We start from the raw sequence: 24,633 nt of genomic DNA, 5'->3' as shown, positions 1-24,633 counted from the left end.
CTCCTCCTCCTCCTCTTCCTCCTCTTCCTCCTCTTCATGCCCATCCCGGAGGCGGTGTTGCTGCTGGGTTTCTCCATGGGAGCATCCCTGACCAAATCAATGCTCCTCTGTGAGCTGGGAGCCTGGGAAAAACCACGGCCGAGGGAAAAGCAAACATCTCCAGCCCCGGGCCTGCGAATAAACACAGGAATATTATTAGTAACTGAAGCAGGGCTGAATCAGAGCTGCTGATTTATGCTCTTATTTCCTTTCAAGAAGTTACTCTTTGGAGAGCAGCTCGGACTCTCCTTACCCGTGGGAGAGCAGGGAGAGGCTGGGCAGGGAGGGAACGCAGCCCCGGATGTGATTCCGTGTGGCGTCGGGCAGGCTCGGGCACGGCCCCTCCTCTGTGCCACAGGTCCTCCTGTTCCCATGGGAGTGGCTTCCCCAGGACCTGGTGGTCCCAGGGATGAGTGAACTGTTACTCCGAGATGAGAGGCTGGTAGCAGGGAGGGAGAGATTGGAAGCCAGGGATGAGGTGGTGGAGGAAAAGAAGGTGGCTTGTGCTCAGGGATGGCAGTGGTCGGTACCCAGCGGTGCCAGTGACTGATGCCCAGGGGTGGAGGTCAGTGGCACCCAGGGATGGGCTGACATGCCCCAAAAGGTGACTGGTGCCATGGAATGGAGGTGGTTGGTACCAGGGATGGCAGTGGCCGATCCTCTCCTTGGTGGCTGCCGTCCCCCGTCCATGTGGCACATGTGGGACATAGGGCAGAGCATCACTGATCCCAAGGGAAAGGCTGCTCGGGTCTGCAAGCCCTACAAAACCCAGTCAAACCTCCTGCTTTAATACATCCCAAGAGGACAGAATGTGATTTTTTCCCCAAGTGGTTTCCTGCCAGAGGCTGAGCGATTGAGGAAATACGGGATTGGATGGAATAGCATCATCCTCTTTTGGGAGATGGTGCCAGCCAGGGGCTTTTCTGGCTGCACGAGGAAGTTTTACGTGCCAGGATGATGCTGTTTGTTGCACAGGTGTTTGCTCATTGCATTGGGATGGATGGAAGCAGGTCCAGTTTATTTCCAAGCCTTTGCTTTCCAGGGTTTTGGTAGAAATAGAGCTGAGGATGTGTTAAAATTGTTAAACTTGGGAATTCACCATGCGCTGTCCCCGTGGACCAGTGGCTCCCACTATGTCCCAGCTCCCTCTAGTGGGACCTACCCTAGGAACAAGCATACGGGGAAAGAAAAGGTGCAGAAATTCCGGATTCTTTCAAACTGGGAATGGTGGTTTCAAGGAGGTGCCGAAATTCGGGTAGCTCCGCGCACAACCCTACTGTGACACCCTAGAGAATCTCTCATCAGGAGCTGTGATTCCTCATGGAATGTACATTCCTGCTCTCCCTCTGGCCTTTGTTTGTTTAAAAAATGGGTGGTTTAGGACTTTCCTCCATCGATGCCTCTTTGTTCGCGGGGGTGGAGGCAGGACACAATATGCCATGGCCTTTTCCAAATATTTTAGGATGTTTGAAAATCCCTGGGGATGCTCAAACTCCTCCTGCATCGATATTCCTGTGCAGGGGAAAGCAAAATGGTGGAGTTGCACCCTGAGCCTAATTAAAAAATAAAATAAATCAAGATGGGACAGTTCCCATCCTTCTTCAGGGTTGTATTTCCAGTGTCAGATGGAAAGCTGGGGGAAAAGCCCTTTCCTTGGCCCCCCATCCCAGGTTTGGGGTGCTGCTGAATCACCCCCAAACTGCCAGTGCCGGATCCACTCCATCTTTAGGTTTTCAGGAGCATTTTGCCACGCTGGCACAAGCCTTTGGGATGGGGGATGAGTCCCTTGGCTCCATCCCAAGGAACTGGCATGCTCTTCCCAGGAGGGTTTGGGGTTTTGGGGGAGGAAACACCCAGGTCGGGAAAAAAAACAACAGGGGCTGGTCCGAAAGGAAATCTAAAGGTGTTTACAAAGAGCCGCGCTGCTAAAAATAACCGGCTCATATTTTAGACAGCCCTAAAAATAGGCAGCGCTGTTGGAGTGGCCAAACACTCCCAGGAATTTCCTGTGGGCTGCGGGCCGCTTGCAGGGGGGTCCGGGCTCGGCTGGCCGGCAGCGCTCCGGAGTTTGCTTCCCTGGGTGATGGAGAGGTGACCCCCACCGGGCCCCCGAAAGCACAGCGGGATTCGGCCCGGCTTCTTCTGCCCTGCGCCAGGCAGGACGGGCTTAACCCTTCTCCAGCCATCCTCCCTCCCGTGCCACATCTCGAGCGATTGGGTGGCTTTGAGGGGGAATTCCGAACCCATGGGAGGAAAGCTCAACCTCTCCAGCAGACACCGGAGAATCTCCTTGCAGTGCTCCCGCGGGGAGATGCTGGGCTGGATGAAGGGATTGAGCCAAGCCAAGGGTGGCGTTCAGGGAGTAGGAAGGGCCCTCCCGGCATGGAGGGATCGCCCCGGGGACAGGCGGTCCCGGGGGAGGGCTCGGGGGCGTTGCTGCGGGCGGAGCCGCCGCGTCACGGCGGCAGCGGCGCGGCAGCGCCGGGGCTGAACCGGGGCAGGGACCGCAGCAGGAATGGGGCTGGGATTGCCAGGGGAATGGGGTTGCGATTGCAAACCAGAGGGATTGGGGATTGCAGTGCAGATGCACCCAGGTTTCCGTTCCTGATGGGTCCGGGATTGCCGCAGGAATGGGGTTGAGATTGCAACCCAGATGGATCTGGGGTTACAGCCCTAACGGGTCCAAAACTGCGCCCCAGATGGGTCCAGGATTCCAACAGGAATGGTTCTGGGATTGCAGCCCAAATGGATCTGGCATTGCAATGCAGATGGACTCAGGTTTGCTTCCCTGTTGGGTCTAAGATTGCAACAGGAATGGGGTTGGGATTGCAAAAGGAATGGGATTGGGATTGCAGCACAGGTGGATTGGGGATTGCAGTGCGGCTGCACCCAGGTTTGAATCCCGGGTAGGTCTGTGATTGTAACCCAGATGGGTCTGGAATTGCAAAGGAATGGGTTTGGGATTACAGCCGGATGGGTCTGGGTTTCGAACTCAAATGGGCCCAGGATTCGAACACAGATGGGCCCAGGATTGCAAACCAAGTGGGTGTGGGATCGCAACCCCGAGTGTTGCAGTCCAGTTGGGCCTGGATTTGCAATCCAGGTGGATCTGGGATTGCAAACCAGGTGGGTTTGGGATTACAACTCAAAAGCACCCAGGATTGCACACAGAAGGGTCTGGAATTGGAATGCAGATGGACCTAGATTTGCAACCCATTATGTTCTGGAATTGGACCCCAAATAAAACAGGGATTGCAACAGAAGCAGGTTTGCAATGGGATTCTAGGGTTGTATCCCTGATGGATCCTGGATTGCAATGCAGATATGCCCAGGATTGCAACTGAGATGGGTTTGGGATTGCAGCCCAAATGTGTCTGGGATTACCACCAAAATGGATCTGGGATTGGAACTCAGAACAGCCCGGGATTTCAATCCTGATGGCTCTGGGTTTGCAATGCAAATGGATCCAAGCTTGCAACAAAAATGGTTCTAGGATGGCAGCCTAAAGGAATCTGAGATTACATCAGAAATGGGTCTGGGACTGGATCCCAGAAGAGCTCAGGACTGCAATCCAAACAGATCTGGGATTGCAAACCAAATCAACCCAGCATTCCAACAGCTGGGGTGACCAGGGCACTGCAGTTGCAGGAGCTGCTGCCTTGCAAACAGCATCCTTACCTGGTGGCAATTAGCTGTCCCTCTTCCCTGATCCCTGCGTGCACTGACGGCTGCTGCAGCTCTCATTACATGCCCCGAGTGGTCCGTTCTCTGCCACGCACCCTTGCCGGGGTGGGATGCTCATCATCCTCATTTCCAAGAGGAAATTTACTGGCTGCAACGGGAGGATGCAGCCCTGCTGCACGCCGTTGCTGTGGAAACAGGGTGAGCGGCTAATTAGATTTAATTAACGAAGCAGGAGGGGAGCGTTACAAACATATCTGGGCAGGATGCATCACCCGGCCAGCAGGGATGTGGGTGCTGAGGTGATGATGCCGCGGGGAAAAGGGGGTCTGCCTCAGTTTCCCTGTCTGCAAGGTCAGGGAGGGGGATATTGGCAAGGGTGGAGTCCTTAAGGATGCTAAGCACCCCAACACCATCCGCGCATCCCCCCCTCCCCAAAAATCACACGCCCCAAGAAAGCATCAGCTCCCCCCACCCCACCCCCACCGTCCTCCCTGGGCAAAGCCCTTCCAGCAGCATCCCCCGGCAGGATCCGGCCCTGCCCGCATCCGCGCGTGTCTGTGTGGGCACGGCTCTGCCTCCCGCGCTCCCACCGCTGCCTCCCGCCCGTGCCTGGGCAGCTCCGGGCCCGGGGACCCTCGCGTCGCCACGGACGCAGGCGCAGCCTCGCACCCCGCAGCCGCTCTGCGGGAGGGCTTTTTATACATCCCCGTAGTTCCACATCCACACCGAACCCCGGCGATATAAATAGCGCCTCGCTTTTATTCCCCTCCCCGCCGCATCCCGGCGCAGCGTTCCGGCTCGGGCGGACACCTGGGGTTAGAGATAGAGCGATAGAGAGGGAATTTCGGTGCGATTCCTTGGGCCGCGTGGGACGGACCGACCCTCGGGACCCGCATGCTGCAGATGGTGAGGACTCTGGCGCAGTTCACCATCGCGCTGGAGGACATGCGAGACATCGGGGACGGCATCGACGCGGCCTTCGCCACCTCCGGGCTCAGCGGGGCGGCCGAGGAGCTGCCGGAGAAGGGCTGCGGCAGCCGCGGTGGCACCGAGGTGATGGCAGAAGGGGTCCCGGGGACGGGGGGGGGGGGACCGGTGGGATGCGGGGGTGAGGTAGGGGTGCATGGATGCGTCATGTTTGGACACGTGTGCAGAACCCGGCACCTGTGGGGTCTGGATCGCGATTGCCGTGGCAACGGTGCCTCCATCCTCATCCTCAGCTCGACACCCCCGGGATTCTCTGGATTGCGGGGAGGGGGTTGCTCCCGCCCGGAGGGGGTGATGGGGCGGCTGGAGCCATCGCTGCCACCGCCCCCCCAGTGCTGATTTACACCGCGGAGGCGTCGGCTGATGGGAAATACCCCAATTCCCATGGCGGCAGGGGCTGATCCCGAGGGTGCTGAGCACCTCGGGGGCGGCAGGATGAGGCCGGGGTGAGGCGGGGGCGTCCCCAGGGAGAGCAGATGGATAGTGAAGCATTTTCAGCCCCCCAGCGGAGAGGCTTTGCTGGGATAGGGAATGCAGTGGGACACATCCTGCCTTTGCCCACGGATCGCTTTGCCCTGCTGGGATGGTGCCTTACCCCCAGCTCCTGCTCATCCCAGTGGGAATTTTCCCTTGCCGGGATAATACTGGTGCTGTAACGGTGGAACAAATCCCCTTGCCAACAGCTGGGCCTCATCCTGCATCTCCCCACTGCTGCAAACCCCTCAGCTGCTGGTGCAGTGTGTGGTGCTGAGCCTGTTCAGCTCCTGGGTCTGACCCTTTGCTTTGGTCCTGAGCTGGGACGGCTCCAGGAAAAAACAGGAGCAGTAGGGAACTACAGGCTGGGCGAGGGCTGGGGAAACTGAGGCAAGGTGAGGGGTCAGGTACCCCTAAGCTCCATCCTCCGGCGAGTGCCCTTCATCCCATAATTGCAACAAATTGATCCGGCAGTGAGAGTGTTTCTAAACCTTCTAACCAAGTGGGGAGGTCTCAGCTGGTGTCCCCGAGGACTCCAGTATCACCATGGTTTCCTGATTCCCTGGAGAGACTTGGACCTGTCACCAATATTTGGCTCTAGACAACGATTTCCTGCATGCTTGACTCCATCATCAGCCTGCTGGGGAGCAGGGAAACTGAGGCACGGCTCTGTCCTCGAGCACTGAGCAGGATGTGGCCAGGATTGCTCCCCATTGCTCCCTGGGGACCACCAGGGACATGGTGGCCTCTCTCCACGGTGAGGATGGTTGGGCTCAGACTTCTTCCTGTGGCTGCCGAGCAGCTTCACCGCTCACGTGTCCCCACTGGGGAGGACACAGCCCCATGTGTCCAGGGGACAGGGGCTCATCCCACAAGATTGAGGACATTTGGGGTGTCTCACATCCAGGGTCTTGGAGATTCTACACATGCAAAACTTTTGGGGTATCTGTGCCCCCCAGGCACTTGGAGCATCCCTGCACCAAAAGCTTTTGGGATTTCTCTGCACCCGGCATCTCTCGGAGCACCTTCACATGCAAAACCTTTGGGGTGTCTCTGCACCCAGAATCTCTGGAGTGTATCCAAACACAAAACTTTTGGGGTATCACTGCACCTCTGGAGCACTTCTGCATCCAAAACCTTTGGGGCCCAGGGCTCTTGGGGCATCTCTCACCAAAATCTCTTGGGGTGTCTCACACCCAGAGACCTTAAGGCATCTCGCACCCAGAACTTCTGAGGTGTCTCTGCACTCAGAGCCTTTGGAACATCTCACAGCCAAAACTTTTGGGGTGTTTCACGCCCTGGGCTCTGGAGCACTGGGCCCCCAGGCTGAGCTGCAGGGGGTGCTCTCAAGGGGGGTCTCTGAGCCCCATGGCCAAGAAGACCCCGACCCACCCGCTTCCCAAGGCCGGCGGGCCGTCCCACACTGCCACCTCCCCGTGCCCCCCACCACCCCATCAATCCGCCTCCCGTGGGGCCACAGCCCAGCTCCAGGGTGCCCGGGGTGCTGGGCGGGAGGCGAATTCCTACGGGTCCGCTCGGAGCGGAGCCGCAGGAGAGCCAGAGGGCTCCGGGACCGACCCATGTAGGGCTGTGAGCTCCAGGGCGGGCTCCTGACGCGGCCGCGGAGGAAACCAGGCGTCTGTGCGCTCGGTGTCATGTACTTCCTAATCCTCCCGGATTCCTCCATCGGGGTGGAGAGGGAGCGCAGGGGAGCTGGACGCCAGCCGGGCTCCTCCGGTGTTCAGCCTTCCCAGCCAGCCCCGGTGCCGGCCCCGACCCCCGGCACGCAGCTCCCCCGCCCCGGGTCACCCCAAAACACTCGTGTGTCTTTTTCCCTGGGCAGGACATGAGGAAACACGTCATCATGACGCTGCTGGACACCGAGCAGTCCTACGTGGAGTCCCTGCGCACCTTGATGCAGGTAAGGTGGCACGGCCAGGGTGTGACACCCCAAACCACAGCATGGGGTCACCGTGGTCACCCCAAGTCGGACCCCCGGCTGCGGGTGCTGCACCAGGACCTGTGCGGCACAGGGGTGGGTTGGGGTGGTGGGGGGGACGTTGGGGACAGCGGGAGCAGAAGTGGGAGCACTGTGACAGCAGCGCCAAGCACGGGGTGTGGGAGTTACCTCCATCTCCAAAGCGAGCCTGTGACATGCCCAGTGTGTTGTCACCTGGCAGGTATCATGTCCCCGAATCTCCTCCCGTGCTTGCTTCCCAAAAGCTCTTCCTCATGTGGCACCCCATCTTCTGATGGGCCTGCCATGCTGGGGGACCCCTGAGGTCCCCTGTTCCCACGTGCTCCTGCTCGGATCAGCACCTGCAGACCTGGGCCAAAGGTTTTTCCCAGGCTTTTTTTTGCTGAGCTGGTTCCAACCCCCCTGGAGCAGCCTGGCCGGAGGGTCCACCTCACGTTTCAGATGTTAATGAAGGTGTTTCGGCAGGTTAATGGTGGTCAACGCCCTGGAGAAGTCACCTGGCGCTGCGCGCCCCTGCCGGGGAAAACACCAAAAACTCCGAGCTCTGCAAAAGCAGTGCCTGTGGGACATCTTGTGCCACAAGGGCATGGAGAACACCATCCCAACACTCTCATGGGCTCTTGCCATAAATCCCCCACAAGGGTGCCCCCATGGTGGACACAGATGTGCTGCAGGAGGGAAGCACCCTCTGAGGCTGCTGCCAGTGCAGACCTTGGCTTAGAGAGGCAAGAGGATCCCAGCTCTGGGCCTGATTTTGGGGGGAGCTGTACAGGGTTTGGGGTTGGGGGCCTTCCCTGCTTGTGTTGGCACGGAGAGAGTCTGTCCCATGGTCTGTGCATCCTCTGAGGTGGCATGTGAGGCTGGTTGGAGAGGACAGCTCTGCTGCGACTGTCCAGTTTCCCTCTGGAGGGAGCGGTTGGACACGGCTGGGAGCCACGGGCTGTTAATGCCTGAGCTCTTGTGCACAGGACCTGTCCTGACACAGCGCAGCTGGGGGGACCTGGCTTTCTGGCAGGGATCACAGGGCTCCAGGTGTCCCCAGCTCCCTGTCTCAGCTGAAATGAGGTGCTCAGATCCTTGACATGGCTTGGTGGCACGTGGCATGGTGGCTGCCAGGGACAAACATCACCTTGGAGCATCATCTTCCAGCCAAGCCAGATGGTGCATGGACAAGCCCTGCCTGCTGTCCCTGTGTGCTGCAGCAAGGGCTGTCTCTGTGCTTTTCATCCCCGTGTGGAAGCACAGGATGCCACAGTCCATCCCAACTCCTGCTGGAGGTGCTGGACATATTAGGGCAGGTGAAGGGGGTTTGGAGCCTCAGGACGGATTTGGTCCTTCTAACTTGGGTCTCCACGAGATATCTGGCATCAGCTTGAGGAACCTGATTCCTGGGGAATGACTCCTCCTTCACCAGCTTGGTTGGAGATGTCCAAAGCCACTTGAGATGGGTCCTGTGCTCAGTGCTCAGCTGCGTGGTCCTCCCAACTTCCTGAAAGCCACCGGCACCCTGTGCTGGTCAGATTGAGGGGGTGGCAAGGCTTGAGAAGACCTTCCACATCCTGCTGCATCTCCTGCAAATCCATCTCTCCTGTTCCAGGGGCACTGCTCCACTCTGCAGCTCTGGAGGGAGGGCGGGGGTTTCATAGCAGAGCCACCCACCCAACCTTGCTGAGGACCTGCTGGCCCTGCGTATTGCTCGTTGGCCATTGTGTGGTGGTCCAGGGCATGATCCAGTGGATGCATCCTGCTGGCTCCAGCCCCTCCTGGTTTCAAACACCCTAAATCCCACCAGGAACACACTGGCATTTGGATCCTGGGGTTGTGTTGCCATCATTTCCAAGCTAGGTCAGGCAGATTGAGGCGACAAAGGCTCATGACAGCAAAGGTGGCTCTTAAGGCCGTGGGACAGAGGGTCCAGTGCTATGCAGCTTCCTTGTGCAGACCTGTCCCCCTCCCCACACAGCCATGGGTGGGATGGGACCCAGGGAGGCTGGGTTGCAAAACCTGTCTGGTCCTGCTGGTGTGTCCCACAACCCAACATCCCGTGGAGGAACCCCCTGCTGCAGGATGCCATCCATCCTATCTACACGGACTGAGATCCGTGCTGGGTGGGGTGGGAGAGGAAACCCCCGTGGACCCCGGTGCCTCTGCTTGCCTGCAGGGTTACATGAAGCCGCTGAAGCAGCCGGAGAACTCCCTGCTGTGCGACCCTTCGCTGGTGGATGAGATCTTTGACCAGATCCCCGAGCTGCTGGAGCACCACGAGCAGTTCCTGGAGCAGATCCACGACTGCGTGCAGAACTGGCACGAGAAGCAGAAAGTGGGCGACCTCCTGGTGCAGTCGGTAGGTCCTGGCAGGGTGGTTCCCCCCGGGAATGCGGGTGTGCCCGCTCCTGGGCACAGCCCCGGAGCAGAGGTTTCAGAGCGGGAGGCAGGGGAGTGATGAAAGGATGGGCCAAGCAGGCCTGGGATGGAGAACAGGAGACAATCTCCAGGCCTGCTGTCTGCTTAGCGTAAGGGTGGGAGCTGCTGCTCCCGGCTGGCTCTGCAGCTCCGCGTTTCTGCCTCGGGAGCACAAACGTCAGGGCTGAAAAATCGAGGTGGGCGGACAGTGAGCCCTCCGTGCGCCAGCCCAGAGCCAGAGTTAACCCTTGGGGCAGCTTCTTCCAGGCTCTCCCAGTATGGCCATGCTGGATCTAGCCCTGTTTTTCCCTCCCAGTTCTCCAAGGATGTGCTGGTGAACATCTACTCTGCCTACATCGATAACTTCCTCAATGCCAAGGATGCAGTCAGGATCGCCAAGGAAGCCCGGCCGGCTTTCATGAAGTTCCTGGAGGTGGGTCCTGGTTCCTCTCTCCACAGATCCTGGCCAAGATCTAGAGCCAGGCAGGATGGGAGTTAATGGGAGTAAATTTGTTGCCAGACTGGGAATTTTCCCCCCGCCTTCTTGGTTTTGTTGCAAAGAGGGTCACTTGGGATGACCCAGAATCACTCCAGATGGTGTGGAAGGAAGTGGCCCAAAGCCAAAATGGGTGATCCTGGGTTGGTGGGAGGCTGGGTCCCTGCTGTGTCCCACCTAAGGGGCCCATCCCTGTCCCTCTCCGGTGTTTTGCAGCAAAGCATGCGGGAGAACAAGGAGAAGCAGGCCCTGTCCGACCTGATGATCAAGCCGGTGCAGAGGATCCCGCGATATGAGCTGCTGGTGAAGGTGGGTGACACGAGGGTGGCAGTGTCACACCGGGAGCAGGGGACGCCACGGCTCTTTCAGGGCTCTCAGGTCTCTCCTGACCCCTTTTCCCACCCCTTGTCACAAAGTTGGTGTCCCCAGGTGTGCACATGGCTGTGCCCTGCTGGAGATGGTCACTCTGAGGACTGTCACCCTGCTGCCCCCCCACTGCAGTCCCTTTACCCTCAGCCTTTCTGCTGGACACTGCAGTGTCATTTTGGGACCAGTCCCACGGCCACCCCCTCCTTGGGGCTGGTCTCCATCCCCTGCAGCCAGAGCAGCGTGCGAGGGGCTCGGGCAATGACATTGCCAATGTCCAGGCTTTGCCAGAGGTGACACCCCGGCTCTGTCCCGCGGCAGGACCTGCTGAAGCACACGCCAGAGGACCACCCCGACCATCCTTTCCTCATCGACGCCCAGCGCAACATCAAGCAAGTGGCTGAGAGGATCAACAAGGGCATGAAGAGCGCAGAGGAGGTGGAGAGGAACGCTCGGATCGTGCAGGAGATCGAGTCCCACATCGAAGGGATGGAGGATGTATGTATGGGGGGGCCTTAGATGGGGGTCAGTCTTGCCTTCTCCACAAAATGTCCTCATTTCTGCTCTTTCTGGGTCATCCCAGGCTGGGTGGCTTATTTTCTCCTCTGGGTCCTGCTTTCCCCATGCCTTGGTGGGCTCCTGGAAGGTTTGGGAAGGGACTGGGGTCCCTATTCTGAGCGGGGGGATGCAGGGGTGGGGATGAAGCCCATGAGGATGGGATGAAGCTCCCTGCCATGGCTTCCCACCCACGGGTCTCCTTGTCCCCACAGCTCCAGGCTCCGCTCCGCAGGTTCCTGCGCCAGGAGATGGTTGTGGAAGTGGTAAGAGCAGGGTCTGTGGGGCCATGGGACCACACACTGGGTGGGGCAGTGGGAGGCTGTGATTGCGGGTCCTGGGGTGCCTGTGTGCCCATGGGAAGCTACAGATGGATGGATGGACGGATGGAGGGAACAGACAGATGGAAGGGCAAGGCAGCACATGGGGAAACTGAGGCAGGGCCCTCTCCCAGCACTGGCACAGAGGGAGGGATGGTCATTAACCCCCTGGTGTCTCCCACTGCCCCACAGAAGGCGGTGGGCGGGAAGAAGGACCGCTCCTTCTTCCTCTTCACGGACCTGCTGGTGTGCACCACGCTGAAACGCAAGTCGGGCTCGCTCCGCCGCAGCTCCATGAGCCTGTGAGTACCACCAGGCTTGGGGACAGCCCCTGGGTGTCCCTGCCAGCTGGCCTGGCTTTAGGGGGCTGTGGGTGTGGATGCAGCTCGGCCATCCCCCCCAACCTCCCAGGTACACGGCGGCCAGCGTGATCGACACTGCCAGCAAGTACAAACTGCTCTGGAAGCTGCCCCTGGAGGACGTGGACATCGTCAAAGGTCTGTCACTGCCTGCTGGAGTGTCCCATCCCACCCAAAGCCTGTCAGTCCCCCCAGCCAGTGATGCCAGGGAGGGAGGGTTTAATGCTGTGCACATGTCCCCACACAGGTGCCTCGCAAGCCACCAACAGGGAGAGCATCCAGAAAAGCATCAGCCGCCTGGATGAAGACCTCAACACACTGGGGCAAGTCAGCAAGCTGTCAGAGACCCTCAGCTTCCCCCACCAGGTATGGGGATGGCGGCCCTGGAGCTGTCCCCTGGTCGGACACGTTCCCAGTGGGACCGAACAGGATGTCCTCAGCATGAGGGGAGAACATGTGGAAGGGCTGGTGGCCATGAGTGTCCAGCCCAAAAGCCACAAAAGGGGTTGGAGCAGGCTCTGAAGGATGCCAGTGGATGGACGGGGGATATCAGGCATGTGGCTTGTGGTGGCCCATCCCTGAGAGCTGAAGCATTGTCCCCATCCCCAGGGCCTGGATGACGTGATCAAGGACCTGATGGCCGCCATCCACCGGGAGCTGTCGGAGAAGCAGTCCCTGTCCTTCAGCATGGCCTTCCCCCCCAACAAGGTGGAGCTCAGCACCACCAAAGCTGACGGCACCGAGTCCTTCATCTTCGAGTTCCCCAACCCCGACGCCCGACTCGGCTTCGAGCAAGCCTTCGAGGACGCCAAGAAAAAGCTGGGTAACAGCGTGGGGGGAGGTGGACATGGTGGTGGGCTTGGCATCTCCCCCACCCTGCCTTGGTAGACCCCCTTCCTCCATCACTTCTACATCCTCCAATCTGATTTTCCCAGCTTCCAGCAAAAACTGCCTGGACCCAGAGTTCCTCAAAGCCATCCCCATCATGAAGACGCGGAGTGGGATGCAGGTACTCAGAGGCTGGGTTCAAGCATCCCACAGGTCCTCTCCATCCCAGATGCTGACAGCTCCTGCATCAGTCCTGAATAACCCAATCTTTTGCTCCCTTGCAGTTCTCCTGTGCTTCTCCCAGCCACGGCAGCCCGGAGAGCTCGCACGAGGTTTGGGTTTGCAACAGCGACGGCTACGTGGGGCAGGTTTGTCTGCTGAGCATCCGCAAGGAGCCCACGGTGGAGGCCTGCATCGCCGTCTGCTCCGCCAGGATCCTCTGCATCGCCTCCGTGCCCGGCCTCAAGCGCACCTACAGGTAGGACATCGCCCGGCCCCGCGGAGCCGGCGGGCGCGGGGCGATGCTGGAGCTGCTTCTCTCCCCTCCCCGGTCGCGGCAGGGAGCGCGCGGAGCCGCTGGGCAGCCCCTCGGCAGAGCTGGGCCCGGCGCAGCCGGAGGACGCGGGGCCGCAGCCGTGCCTGCACATCTCCATCTCGGGCTCGTCGCTGGAGCTCTCGGAGCCTGTGGACGGCGGCAACAGGGAGCTGGTGCCCTTTGACAGTGATGACACGGATGATGAGTCCTCGCCCAGTCCCTCTGGGACGCTGCAGAGCCAAGCCAGCCACTCCACCATCTCCTCCAGCTTCGGCAGTGAGTCCTCCCCAGCCCCTGCTTAGGGAAAAATACACTTTTTAGCCCCACAATTACGGGCAGCTCCATTGTTTTGGCCTCTCTGCCTTGTGTTCCTCGGGGAATCTGCAGGTGGAGGCTTTTGAGCCTGGGAAAAGAGATGTTGAGAGGCATCAGCCCAGCACTGGTACTGGAATGAGGGGGCTTTGGGTAAATCCTTGTGGGTTTCGGGCCTCAGCATCCTTACGCCCTCCCCTGGGCTTGACATCACCCGCAGTCTCTTCCCCATGACTTTGGAGGGTGTTGGATGGTCATGGTCTGACCCCTTCCTTCCTCCTCCTCCTCCTCCTCCACAGATGAAGAGATTCCAAGCTGCAAGGAGGCAACAGTGGAGACGACAAGCTCGGAGGAAGAGCAGGAGCCCGGCTTCATGCCCATCGCTGGCACCTACAGGCAGAACCGGCACGGCGAGAGCCCCACGGACGGGCGGGCCCTGCGCCGCTCCAGCCGCGGCTCCTTCACCCGCGGCAGCCTCGAGGACCTGCTCAGCCTTGACCCCGAAGCCCATCAGAGCTCCATGTGGCTGGGCACCGAGGATGGCTGGTACGGCCCCGGGATGGGAATTCCTGCGTGGGGAGGGAGCCGATCCTGGGTGAGCCTGAAGCTTTGCTCTCCTCCTGCAGCATCCATGTGTACCAGTCCTCGGACAACATCCGGAACAGGAAGAACAGCATGAAGATGCAACACGCTGCCGCCGTCATGTGCATCCTGTAAGTGGGGAAGGGGGACTTTCAGCTCTGGGGGGGCCAGAGCAAGGAGGTTTGGGGTGGCTGAGCAGGCTCTGCAGCTGGATGTCAAAGGCGGTCTGCCCCCACAGGTACCTGGATAACCAGATTTTTGTGTCGTTGGCCAACGGGGAGCTCGTGGCGTACCAGCGGGAAGCAGGTGAGGTTGGATTTGGGACATCAAAAATGCAGCCCCAAAGTGGTGGCTGTTGGGGGGTGGCTTGGGCAACCCCCTGGGGAGGGATGCTCAGGGTGGCTTCCTTGCTTCCACGGAAAGGGACATCCCTGGAGGGATGCTGGAGACACCAAAGTCAGAGGCAGGTGGAGGTGGGCATCCTTTTCCTGGTCCCTGCCTGCCACTGGAACTGCATGGTGACATCAGTTTGTGTCCCTTCTGAGGGCTGACCTGGAGAGAGTTGTCTTCTGCCACTGCACCCCATTGTCTGTATCGAGTTGGACTTTTTCTGGGAATGCTTTAACTACCCACCCCACTCTCCCCACACTCATAGGCCGCTTCTGGGACCCCCAAAACTCCAAGTCCCTGTCCCTGGGCTCACCGGGGAGCCCCATTACCAAGATGGTGGCAGTGGCAGGGAAGCTCTGGTGTGGCTGCCAAAACCGAGTCATCGTCCTCAACACCACCACGCTGGCACAGGAGGTACCGTGGGCGCCGGCGGGAGGGCGCGGTGGGAGGTGTGACGAGCATCGGTGGCATCACCGCGGCACCGCTGTGGCTCTGTCCCCCGCAGCACACGCTCCAGGTGGGGCAGGACGGCGGGCGCAGCGTCACCTGCATGGTGAGCGCGGGCACGGGCGTGTGGGTCGCGCTGCAGGGCAGCGCCCAGGTCCGGCTGTACCACGCCACCACCTACGAGCAGCTGGCAGAGGCAGACATCACCCCCCCGGTGCACAAGATGCTCGCCGGTAAGTGCCACCCGTGACACCGCTCCAGTGGGTGCCAGCGCCGGCTCCAGGGGTTGCCAGCGCCCCTGGAAAATGCCCCGCAGCATCTGGCGCCACCCGCCAGGGGGGTTGTGGGGTCCCTTCCCCATGTGCCATGTGCCACAGATACCCCTGGGAATGGTAGTGGGTTGGGGTTCCAGCCCCGTGCCGGGCAGGATAAGGCACTGATGGTCGGGATGCTCTGCAGGCTCGGATGCCATTATCCGGCAGCACAAGGCCGCCTGCCTGCGGATCACGGCTCTCCTGGTGTGCAAGGACTTGCTGTGGATTGGGACCAGCGCCGGCGTGGTGCTGACCCTGTCGGTCTCAGCCAAGGCAGCCCCCACGTTGGTGGGGCTGTCCCAGGGTCACACCGGCCACGTCCGCTTCCTCACGGCCATTGAGCTGCCCGACGGCTTTGATGTCCTCTTCCCGCTGCCCAGGGACACGGGTAGGTGGGATGAGTGGCATGTCCCAATCACGACACATTTCAGGGGCAGTGCATAGTGTTGTGGGGCTGGGAATGCTGTTCCGGATGACCAGGAGTAGCCTTGAAATGTTGTCGGAGTCCTTGTTCCATCCTTCCCTTGTTAAAATCCAGGGTGAAAAATTGGCAGTGGAGGGTGGGGGAAATTGGATGCTAAACTGCCCTCCACCAGCATGAGCAGCCCCAGATTTCCCAGGGAGACCCAAATTCCCGTGGGGAAATCCCTGTGTGGGGTGTCACCCAGCCCAGCTCCAAGCTTGGGGTGGGATGGGGAGAAGAAGGAGATAGGACAGGGGCTAGCAGTTTTGAAGGGAGGAGCTAGCATGGGTTGCAGGGGCCAGTTTGGGGTGGGAGGGGCTATTGGGATGAGAGGAGTTTTTTGGGGCCAGGATGTGGTACCTGGGAAAGTGGTGGAGGGGTGATGCTGAGCTGCTGCTGGTGGGGTGCTGGAGGGGACCAGCGGAGTCGCGGGGGCACAGGTGACAGCCTTCGGGGTTCTGCGCTTGGCAGGCGCCGAGAAGCCGAGTGAGGCCGAGAAACGAGACGCATCCCGCCCGCGTGCCCCCGCCCTGGCCCTGTCCAAGCCCAAGATGCTGGTGATCAGCGGCGGGGACGGCTACGAGGATTTCCGGCTGACGAGCAGCAGCGAGACCGTGGGCCGGGACGACAGCACCAACCACCTCCTCCTCTGGAGAGCGTGACCAGCCACGGCCCCCCCGGGCCGCCCCGGCCAGGACGGGCGGTGCTGGCCCCCCTGTGCGCAGAGGGGGGTCCCGGCCCCCTCCCCACCGCCCCCCGCCCCAGCACCTCTCATCTCCAACCCGGCTGCTCTCTGTGTGCTCGGGGTTGGGGGGGTGAGCCCCGGTCCTCCCGCCGTCCCCCCGGCCGCCGCACTGGACTCGGGGGGGGGACACACAGCGCTTCGGGGGCCTCCGGAAGATGGGGAGGGGGCGGGTGTTTGCTTGGGAAGGCGCGGAGGAGGAGGAGGAAGACGTTACCGAGCATCCCTGGGGACCGGCCGGAGGATGCCCAACAGCCAGGAACCTGCCTTGCTCTCCGGTTTTGTGTGTGCCTGCTTCACGGGGCGGGGGGGCGCGGCCCTGCCACCCCCCCGGCCCCCGGGACCCCCGGCCACGCCGCGGGACCACCCCAGGGACAATTCGCCCGCGGTGTCCCCCCCGGCCCGGGCCTCCCGCTAACCCGCTCGCTCCATCGCCAGCACCCAGATAGCTCTGTTTGTTTGTTCGTTTGTTTTAAATATATATATATATTATATATATATAAACATCCTTATTTATTGGGGGGGTTCGGGGGCATCAGGAGCACCATCACCTCGCTGCCAGTCCCTCCACTCCGGAGCTGGGGGATTAAAACTCCCGGTTCATCGCCCTGAGGGAGAGCCTGACCCCACTGGTGGAGCTGGACCACGCTGGTGGCAGCAGGGAGCTGATGGAGGGGGGGTGGGAAGGAAATCGGGCCCCCCCTCCTTCTCTGTGATTCCCGGGGGGTTTCGCAGCCTGGGAAGTGGGGGAAGGCGCTGCTGCCATTTGAAGCATCTCCGGACGAGAACAATCATCTTCACATTCCCTGCCAGCCACCAGGGCTGTCCCCCCACCCTTAAAATGGGGTGACAGTGTGGGGGACCCTAAAAATGAGGCTCTGCTGGACCAACCCTCCCCCATTTGCCCTTTTTCTCCCCCTTTTTCCTGCTTTCACCCCAGGACGCAGGCGAGAGCAGTGCTCCCAGACTGGGACACCCTGTTGTCCCCATGGGAGACGTGACAACCGTGGTGGCAGGGATGAATCAGGGTGTCCCCAATCCCACACAGCTGGGTGAGTGACGGGAATGCTGCCATCCCACATGGAGCCATCCGTCTGTCCGTCAGCAGGGTGAGTGGGTGTGTGCTATAATTGGGATGATGAGGATATTTTGGGAAAGGGTGGGGGGGAGGATTTCGGTAACTTGGGGGCTCTTTGTTATTAAAGGTCACCCGTGCCGGAATGATCCCAGCGTGGTCTCATCCTTCACCTCGGGATGGGGTGGCAGGGACAGGGTGAGGACGGGCACGGCTCCCACCGCCCATTGGCGTCACTGGGAATGTCACCCACCGGTGCCACTGGTGATGAAGACCCCCGGGGGGAGGAAGAAACTGTTTCCACTACTGGGGTGCAGTTATTCTGTCCTGGATAACCCTGAGGGGGATATCGGGATATCCATCCCGTGTGCCACAGCGCATCGGGATGTGGCACTCCCTGGCTGGACAAATGGGACACCGGACAGCTGGAATAAGGGACACCAGGTCGTCCTGGGGAAAACTGAGAGGAACAGAGGGAACACCCGGCCTGACTGCAACAGGGTGTCCCCACTGTGGGAAAACTGTCCCCCCTAGGGAACAGGACAAGGACAAGGCACGGCATGCTGTAGGACAGGTAGGAAAGCGGGGTGCAGCACTCCTGGGTGCCCCCTGCGAGTCCATTTGGGGGAGAAAAAAAACCCCTTATTTTTTTTTTTATATTTCCTGCTGGGCACGTAAAACCCACCCCGATCAGGTTGTTCCCGTTTTCCGCCCCCCAACCCCTCCGCGGGTGGGATGAAGCCCATCCCCTACAAATCCCGCCCCCGGCCCGGTTCCCGCCCGTAATTCCCGCAATTCCCGCGGTCCCCGCCTCGGCCGGCAGGGGGCGCTGCCGGGGGCGCGGTCTCGGCGTGTGACGTCACGAGCGCGGGCGGGGCTCGCGGAGCCGCGCGCCCGCGGGTTCATTCATGAGGAGGAGGCGCGACCGACGGGGCGGCCCCGGGGGGAGCGCAGGGGCTCCGCGGCGGGGACAGGTAAGGGACACCCCGGCACAGGGACACCCCCTCTGCCCGGGGCGGCTCGGATTATTCCGCCTTAAAGGGTTATTCCCCCATGGGGGGGTCTGGGGTTGGGGTTTCTGCAGCTTTGGGTTGCGCAAGGAGAGGGCCTGGTGCTTTTTGGGATGCTCGACCCCCGCTTTGCGCTAAAAGAGGTGGGCAGTGTTGTTGTCTTGGGCTTATCCCTAAAGTGGGGCACGGGGGGAGCTCCGCCTGGAGCGGGATGCGCTGGGGAGAGCTCCGCGGGTCCGGGAGGCTGCGGCTGCTGCAGCGCCAAAGTAGGTTAAAATAAAGGGGGGAGAGGAGGAAAAAGTAGGTTAAGGAATACTCACCTCCAGCTGCCTGGGAAAAGGGTAGGAACCGTGTCGGGTCTCTCTTTTTTTTTTTTGCCAGAGCTGGAAAATCCCAGGGCTCGGAGCCAAAGGGCTGCATCAGCCGGGATGCTGCGGTGCGGGGCTGCACCCCCAGACGGGGCCGGGACGTGCCGCTGCCGCGGCTGTGCGCGGCCCCTGCGCTGCCCCGGCATCATTTGACTTTAATGCTGGAATTCTGTGGCGGCTCGGTTGTTCCCACAGCTCCGATGGGGCCCGCGGGGTGCGATGATTTCGCTCCATCTGCCGGACAATCCCCTCCTTGTCCCAGGCTGTCTCCAGCAGCTGCTCCCCAAAGTTTTTCCGAACAGTTGCTCCTTTTTCCCTCTGTTTGTCTGCAGGAGCCATCGGCTGAAACCCTGTTCCCCCACAGGGAGGGGAAACCCTCGCTGGAATCCCAGCGGGCAGTTTTAGGTTACAGGCTGTATTAAGGGGAATAAAGGGCTCGTGTGACCCGGAGGGATTTGGGGAGGTTTCCAAAACCAAGTCGCCTTTTCTGGTATATTGGCATTGATGCACCAGTCAGGTGGAGTACGGGGGTGGTGGAGCTTGGAGTGTCCTCAAAAGCAGCCAGGTCTGGCAATGGTGGGGTTATTTTTTGGTTTCCTCTGGTTCTTGGAGGGGCAAATCCTGTCGATTTTAGGAGTGTGTGAGGGCAGCTGGGCATTCCAGCATCAGCAGCCGAAGATTTGTGTCTGCATCCCCCAGCCCCACCTGGGATCGCCCCAAGCTGCCCCCAGGCCTGGGATGGCTGTGACTGGGCAAAGCCCCAGTGCCAACCAGGAGCTGGCACCCTCTGGTCCCTGCATCTCCTCCATCCCCATGGCAGCGTCTTGGGCATCTGAGGGATGTCCTTAATCCTTAGATTAAGATTGGTCTCAGATCAACTTTACGCCTGCTCCTGGTGGTGTTTAGATCCAGTTATCATGATCTGGAATGCACTGGTGAGCCGGGATGCTCGTGGTCCCTCAGCCGCGGTGGGACCTCCCTGTCCCCTCCTGAGGCCATTTCTTCTCCAGCAGAGCAGGTCCCCAAACAACTCGGTGTGTCCCTAAAGTGCTTGAACTCCATCGCCCCAGAGGATTAAAATGCTTCATGTTAGGCTTAAACTCGAGTTTATTAGTGCTGGATTAGAGGGTGGAGAGCTCGCACGAGTATGCTGGAGAGGCGCATCCCAAATCCCAGGGAGATTCAGGAGCTGGGCCGGCTGGCTCCATGCTGGCATCCTGAAGGGGTGCTCCTGTACTGGGAGCTACTGGAGGGAACTGGAGCATGGAGGATGCTCATTTCAGGTTGTGCCATCATGTTCCAGTCCATGTCCTGTGAACACCCAGCTCAGCCCCGCTCGCCACCAGGACCCCCCTCATGTGTAACTGGCTGCATCTCAGGGTGGTGCCGGCCACTAATTAGGAGAAACTCGTCAGGCACAGGCTGTAACGAAGCTCTGCCGGGGCTCTCACAGGACCGTGACGACCGGGGGGGAATTTCCATGCGGGCAGCAGGATTTCCATGCGGAGGCTGGATCCGGGTTTGGGTTGTTATTTATTTGTTCCTTCCTTCCTTCCCATGTGCTGTCAGCATAGATTTTAATTTTAACAGTCAATTGCTGGGCCCAAAGAGGGGGGATGAGACTCTGGGAAACACCTTTTGTTTTGTCCCAGTTTTTATTTAAATACTTCTTAATTTTTTTAGTGGCTTCACTTCCTTGTGACAGATGCAAGAGGATTTCCTCCGGAGCAGGAAAAACCTTTCTTTGACGTTTTTCAGCATCATCTGCTCCTTACCCTGCTCCTTGCATGAATGGTGTGGCTCCACGGCTGAGGTTGGTCCCTCTCCAGTTTGGGATGGAGCTGGGATCTCCAAGGGAAGGGGTGATGCCGGGCATTCCATGAAATCTCTAAAAAAACTTCCTGGGGGATGGTTCAGGACTGCTGCTGCAGGGATATTTAGGCAGATGCCTTGGAGCATCCCACTGGGGAGAAAAAGGGCCCCCATGTTACTTTTCCAGTGGGGTTTTCCCTGGATGATGACCCCGGTGCTCTCCCTTGGGCAGGTCTCCCCTGGTGATGAAGAGGAGCGGGATGCACTGGTGGCTTGTCACTGTCCTGGGGGTGAGTATGGCCTCGTCTGCCCCATCCCACCCCTCTGCTTCTCTGATGCTCAAACACCACCCCATAGCCGTATAGGACATGGGGATGGGTTTGTATCCATCGTGGTGCATCCAGTGGGTTCATACCCCACACGCCACTGGTGAAGGGGGTCCACTGGCTGTGGGGCAAGCGAGAGGGTGGCACCCATGGCATCACCTGTGACGGGATGGCATCTGCCACAGTGCCACCGGAGCCACACCACTGCCGGCACAGGCTGCGGGGGAGCCGCGGCAGCCGGCACTGAGCGCTCTGATCCTCCCCCAGGTGCTGAGCAGACCTGCCCAGGGGGCCGGGAGCTGCAGTCCTCCGGCGCGGGGGCCAGCGGGATGCCCGCCCGGAGAGGAGCCCACCGGGGTAAGCCGTGCCCACCCGCGGCACCTCCACCCGGAGGGAAGGTGCGGGGCCCGCCCGTCGCTCACCCCCCTTTCCCTCACCGCAGGATCCAGCGGGGACGTGCCGAGCTTGTCCCCCCGGCACCTTCTCCCTGGGGGACGCGTCCTGCGCCGCCCACACCCAGTGCGGCGCCGGGAACAGGATCCTGGTGGCAGCGGGGACAGCGGCGAGCGACAGCCGGTGCGGAGCCTGCCTGCCGGGGTGAGCCCAGCCGGGGGGACGGCGAGCCCAGCCCCGCCCTCGCTCGGGCCGTGTCCTGACACTCCCCTCCCACCCCGCAGGTTTCACAGCCCTGGAGGGGAGAGGGAGCCCCGGGGCCGGTGCCTGCCCTGCGCCGCTGCTCCCCGCGGCACCCCGGGGTGCCCAGGTGGGTGCTCGAGCCGGAGGTGTCACCCCGGGGCTGGGGGTGATGGAGGAGCTTGTGCCGGCCCTCGCCCCGGGGACGCCACTCGGGATCTGTCCCCCCCAGGGATGGGGCACGATGTCCTGCTGGGATCACCTGCAGCTGAGGACACCTCTGCTCATGACACACGTGGCTTCTGCTTCCCTGGTGTAGGGCTCCTGGGGGAACGGGATTTAATCCCAACAAAGCCCCTCTCTGAGGCTCATACCGTGCCTCCTTGCAGGCCACCGGAGAGCCCGCAGCCCCGAAATGCCGGGCCGGGCACTGGGAATCAACGGGACGCGGGTGACCCTGCTGGGTGAGGAAGAGGAGGAGGCGGCAGCAGCGCAGGCGGCCGTGCTGACCATTGTCCCGGTCTTCTGTGCCATGGGATTGCTGGGAATCCTGGTCTGCAACCTGCTGAAGAAGAAGGGTTATCACTGCACTGCCAGCAAGGAGCCCCAGCCCGGCGGCACCGGTGAGCCCCAGTTGGGCTGTGACACCTTTGGTGATCCCACACCCATCTCCTCTCGCTCAGCCCATTCCTGTGGCTCCTGGTCCTCACTGTCCCAGGGCATCCCGCTTGTCCTTGGGGTGCCTTATGCCCCATCACCGAGTTTTCCCTAACTTCTGCCTCCAGGTCCCAGCTCCATCTACCAGCTGGAGGATGCCAACGAGGACACCATCGGGGTGCTGGTGCGGCTGATCACGGAGAAGAAAGGTCAGGGGGTCCCTGGGAAGGGGGAAGAGGGGGTGACCTGGGCCAGAGCCCCATGACCCGCAACTCCTTGGTGTCTTCCCACACACAGAAAATGCAGCGGCGCTGGAGGAGCTGCTGAAGGAGCATCAGAGGCAACAGCTGATGCCACCGAGCTGTGCCCCCCTCAATAAGTAAGAGTCCCCCTAAGGCTGCACTGAGGATCCCTCATGGTGGGACCACCCCCACACTGATGGCATCTCCCCCCTCCCCAGGCTGCACCTCCTGCCTCAGTTTCCCCCCGCCTGCCACCACCAGCAGCACCTGCACACAGTGCAGGGACCAGCCCCGTGCGCCCGCTGCAGCCAGAAGTGGCCCGAGGTGCTGCCATCGCTCAGTGCCACCAAGGCCCCCAAACCCAGAGCTCATCCCAGCGAGGTGACCATCCTCTCCATTGGCAGGTAAGCAGGGACACCCCCTGGTGTGTATCCCCTCTGCAAGGGGGGACAGGCTGACGTGATGCTCTCCAACAGGTTCCGGGTGTCCCGGATCCCTGAGATGAGGAGCGAGGCAGGGGGAGAGCCCCTCCGTGGTCCCCTCCCCACCGGCAGCGGGATGTGACCCCCGTGGCTGAACAGCACCGACGGCCCCACGAGGTGAGGGGGTGTGCAGGGAGGGTGGTGGGGAGCCCTGGGGGCCCTTCCTGGAGAAAGGGGTTCTGAAGGCTGGAGGATGGAGCATTAGCGCTGTAGGGACACAGCGTTAACACTGTGGGGACAGCGAGGCAGGAGCGAGGAGGTGTCCCACGCCGCAGGGTGCTGGCAGGGCCTGGCACAGGGTGGCACGGCCGGGGGCTGCTCCGTGACTCATGGGCAGCTGCACGGGCTCACGTGCCCTCGCTCACGTCCCCCCATCCCCTCCTCCAGCAGCGCTGCTGCTGTGACCATCCGGCTCTGGCCCCCTTCCGACAAGGACACTGAGGGGCTGGAGCATGTCCAGGGAAGGGAACAGAGCTGGGAAGGAGCTGGAGCCCCAGGAGAGGCTGAGGGAGCTGGGAAAGGGGCTCAGCCTGGAGCAAAGGAGGCTCAGGGGGGACCTTGTGGCTCTGCACAACTCCCTGACAGGAGGGGGCAGCCGGGGGGGGGTCAGGCTCTGCTCCCAGGGAACAGGGACAGGAGGAGAGGGAACGGCCTCAGGCTGGGCCAGGGAGGGGCAGGTTGGGAAGTGCCAGCCATGGATGAGTGACACCGAGTGACTCCTGCCACCTTGGGTGGTGCAAAGGGCCCAATCCAGGCTCACCTGTGGTACATCCCTTGTCCTCCACAGCAGGCACCTCCACAGGGGTCAGTGACAGCCACAAAGACCCCGTGGAGGGGATGGAGGACACTGCGCATTGTCCCGCTCAGAGCTGTGAAGTGCTGGAGGTGGCAGCTCAGCTTCTGCTCCTGCCACCAAGGTGTCCAACAGCAGCACAGCAAATCCAACATCTTGCTTGGCTGGTGAGAAGGATTCTCTGTCCCTGAGGTCTGGTGGTGGTCACAGTGTGGTGGCCTGACAGATAATAACTCCGGGAGCTGCAATGCCGGTGGTGGTGGCCACAGGAGTCATCATCTCTGGGAACCATGGTGCCACAGCACAGCTCCATTGGAAACACAGAAGACACTGGATGCCATTTCATGATCACTCTCTGGGTCTGTTGAACTCTCCAGGACCATCATGAACTCCCAGTTTCTCTCCATCACCAACTGCCAGCACTCAGCATCGCAGGATAATGAATCACTGGAGCATGCAACAACTCCCCCCTTCCCAACAACCCAGATGGGGCACGGATTGCTCTGGGCAAAGCTGGTCACCTGCATCCATCCATCCATCCTCTCTCCAAAGTCTCAGTTCAGGAGGACACGGTGGTGATGATCACCATGAAGATCACACACTTCACGTTTCATAGGAATTGCTTCTGTGGGATCACGCTGGCTTGGCCATGTTGGGACCACTGGGATAAACCACCCAAGGTTGGGTTGGAGACCATCAACCTCAACCACCAACCCAAAAAAAGGGTTTATGGCCGGTCTCATTCACCTCTCCACTACATCATTGTGCCAAAAAACCAACCACCAAACCCTCCCAGGCTCTTTTATTTATTTATTTAATTTTTTTTGGAAACATTTTAATAGTTACCGAATGTTCTACATCTTACAGTAAATATCGTACAGTTACAAACTCTTGGCTGAAATCTGTCAGGGAGATCACGACCTGATCTTCAGAACCAAAACCAGAACAGAAAACAAACGGG

At 60.5% G+C, this 24,633-nt stretch overlaps 2 protein-coding genes and 1 long non-coding RNA gene across 3 annotated transcripts in view; 2 read left to right on the top strand and 1 right to left on the bottom strand.

Moving 5' to 3' along the window:
• Positions 1 to 16,770, top strand: part of ARHGEF17 (Rho guanine nucleotide exchange factor 17) — a 28,885-nt gene extending 12,115 nt beyond the window's left edge. The window contains exons 2-21 of the mRNA XM_032095038.1: positions 7,028 to 7,105; positions 9,324 to 9,506; positions 9,882 to 9,998; positions 10,278 to 10,370; positions 10,749 to 10,925; positions 11,198 to 11,248; positions 11,495 to 11,604; positions 11,714 to 11,799; positions 11,909 to 12,027; positions 12,271 to 12,484; positions 12,597 to 12,670; positions 12,774 to 12,967; positions 13,050 to 13,300; positions 13,636 to 13,882; positions 13,963 to 14,049; positions 14,157 to 14,224; positions 14,574 to 14,722; positions 14,814 to 14,988; positions 15,215 to 15,457; positions 16,004 to 16,770. Coding sequence (XP_031950929.1) covers positions 7,028 to 7,105; positions 9,324 to 9,506; positions 9,882 to 9,998; positions 10,278 to 10,370; positions 10,749 to 10,925; positions 11,198 to 11,248; positions 11,495 to 11,604; positions 11,714 to 11,799; positions 11,909 to 12,027; positions 12,271 to 12,484; positions 12,597 to 12,670; positions 12,774 to 12,967; positions 13,050 to 13,300; positions 13,636 to 13,882; positions 13,963 to 14,049; positions 14,157 to 14,224; positions 14,574 to 14,722; positions 14,814 to 14,988; positions 15,215 to 15,457; positions 16,004 to 16,194 — 2,907 coding nt within the window. The 3' untranslated portion in view covers positions 16,195 to 16,770. The remainder of the gene's footprint in view (positions 1 to 7,027; positions 7,106 to 9,323; positions 9,507 to 9,881; positions 9,999 to 10,277; positions 10,371 to 10,748; positions 10,926 to 11,197; positions 11,249 to 11,494; positions 11,605 to 11,713; positions 11,800 to 11,908; positions 12,028 to 12,270; positions 12,485 to 12,596; positions 12,671 to 12,773; positions 12,968 to 13,049; positions 13,301 to 13,635; positions 13,883 to 13,962; positions 14,050 to 14,156; positions 14,225 to 14,573; positions 14,723 to 14,813; positions 14,989 to 15,214; positions 15,458 to 16,003) is intronic.
• LOC116437431 lies at positions 3 to 21,961 on the bottom strand. The gene is made up of 4 exons (XR_004237295.1): positions 21,873 to 21,961; positions 18,680 to 20,690; positions 3,718 to 3,908; positions 3 to 171 (listed from the first exon to the last, which is right to left on the bottom strand). It is a non-coding gene; the product is annotated as an uncharacterized LOC116437431 (long non-coding RNA).
• Positions 20,449 to 24,601, top strand: RELT (RELT TNF receptor). The gene is made up of 11 exons (XM_032095039.1): positions 20,449 to 20,540; positions 20,772 to 20,829; positions 21,133 to 21,222; positions 21,308 to 21,462; positions 21,543 to 21,628; positions 21,888 to 22,121; positions 22,284 to 22,364; positions 22,453 to 22,534; positions 22,616 to 22,801; positions 22,874 to 22,996; positions 23,667 to 24,601. The coding sequence occupies exons 1-10, from the start codon at positions 20,515 to 20,517 to the stop codon at positions 22,959 to 22,961; spliced, it is 1,086 nt and encodes a 361-aa protein (XP_031950930.1). The 5' UTR covers positions 20,449 to 20,514; the 3' UTR covers positions 22,962 to 22,996; positions 23,667 to 24,601.
• The last annotated feature ends 32 nt before the right edge of the window (positions 24,602 to 24,633 follow it).

The sequence above is a fragment of the Corvus moneduloides genome, chromosome 2, assembly GCF_009650955.1.
Source record: "Corvus moneduloides isolate bCorMon1 chromosome 2, bCorMon1.pri, whole genome shotgun sequence".
In the NCBI taxonomy this organism is placed as follows: Eukaryota; Metazoa; Chordata; class Aves; order Passeriformes; family Corvidae; genus Corvus; species Corvus moneduloides.
This window is presented reverse-complemented; position numbering and strand designations above follow the sequence as displayed.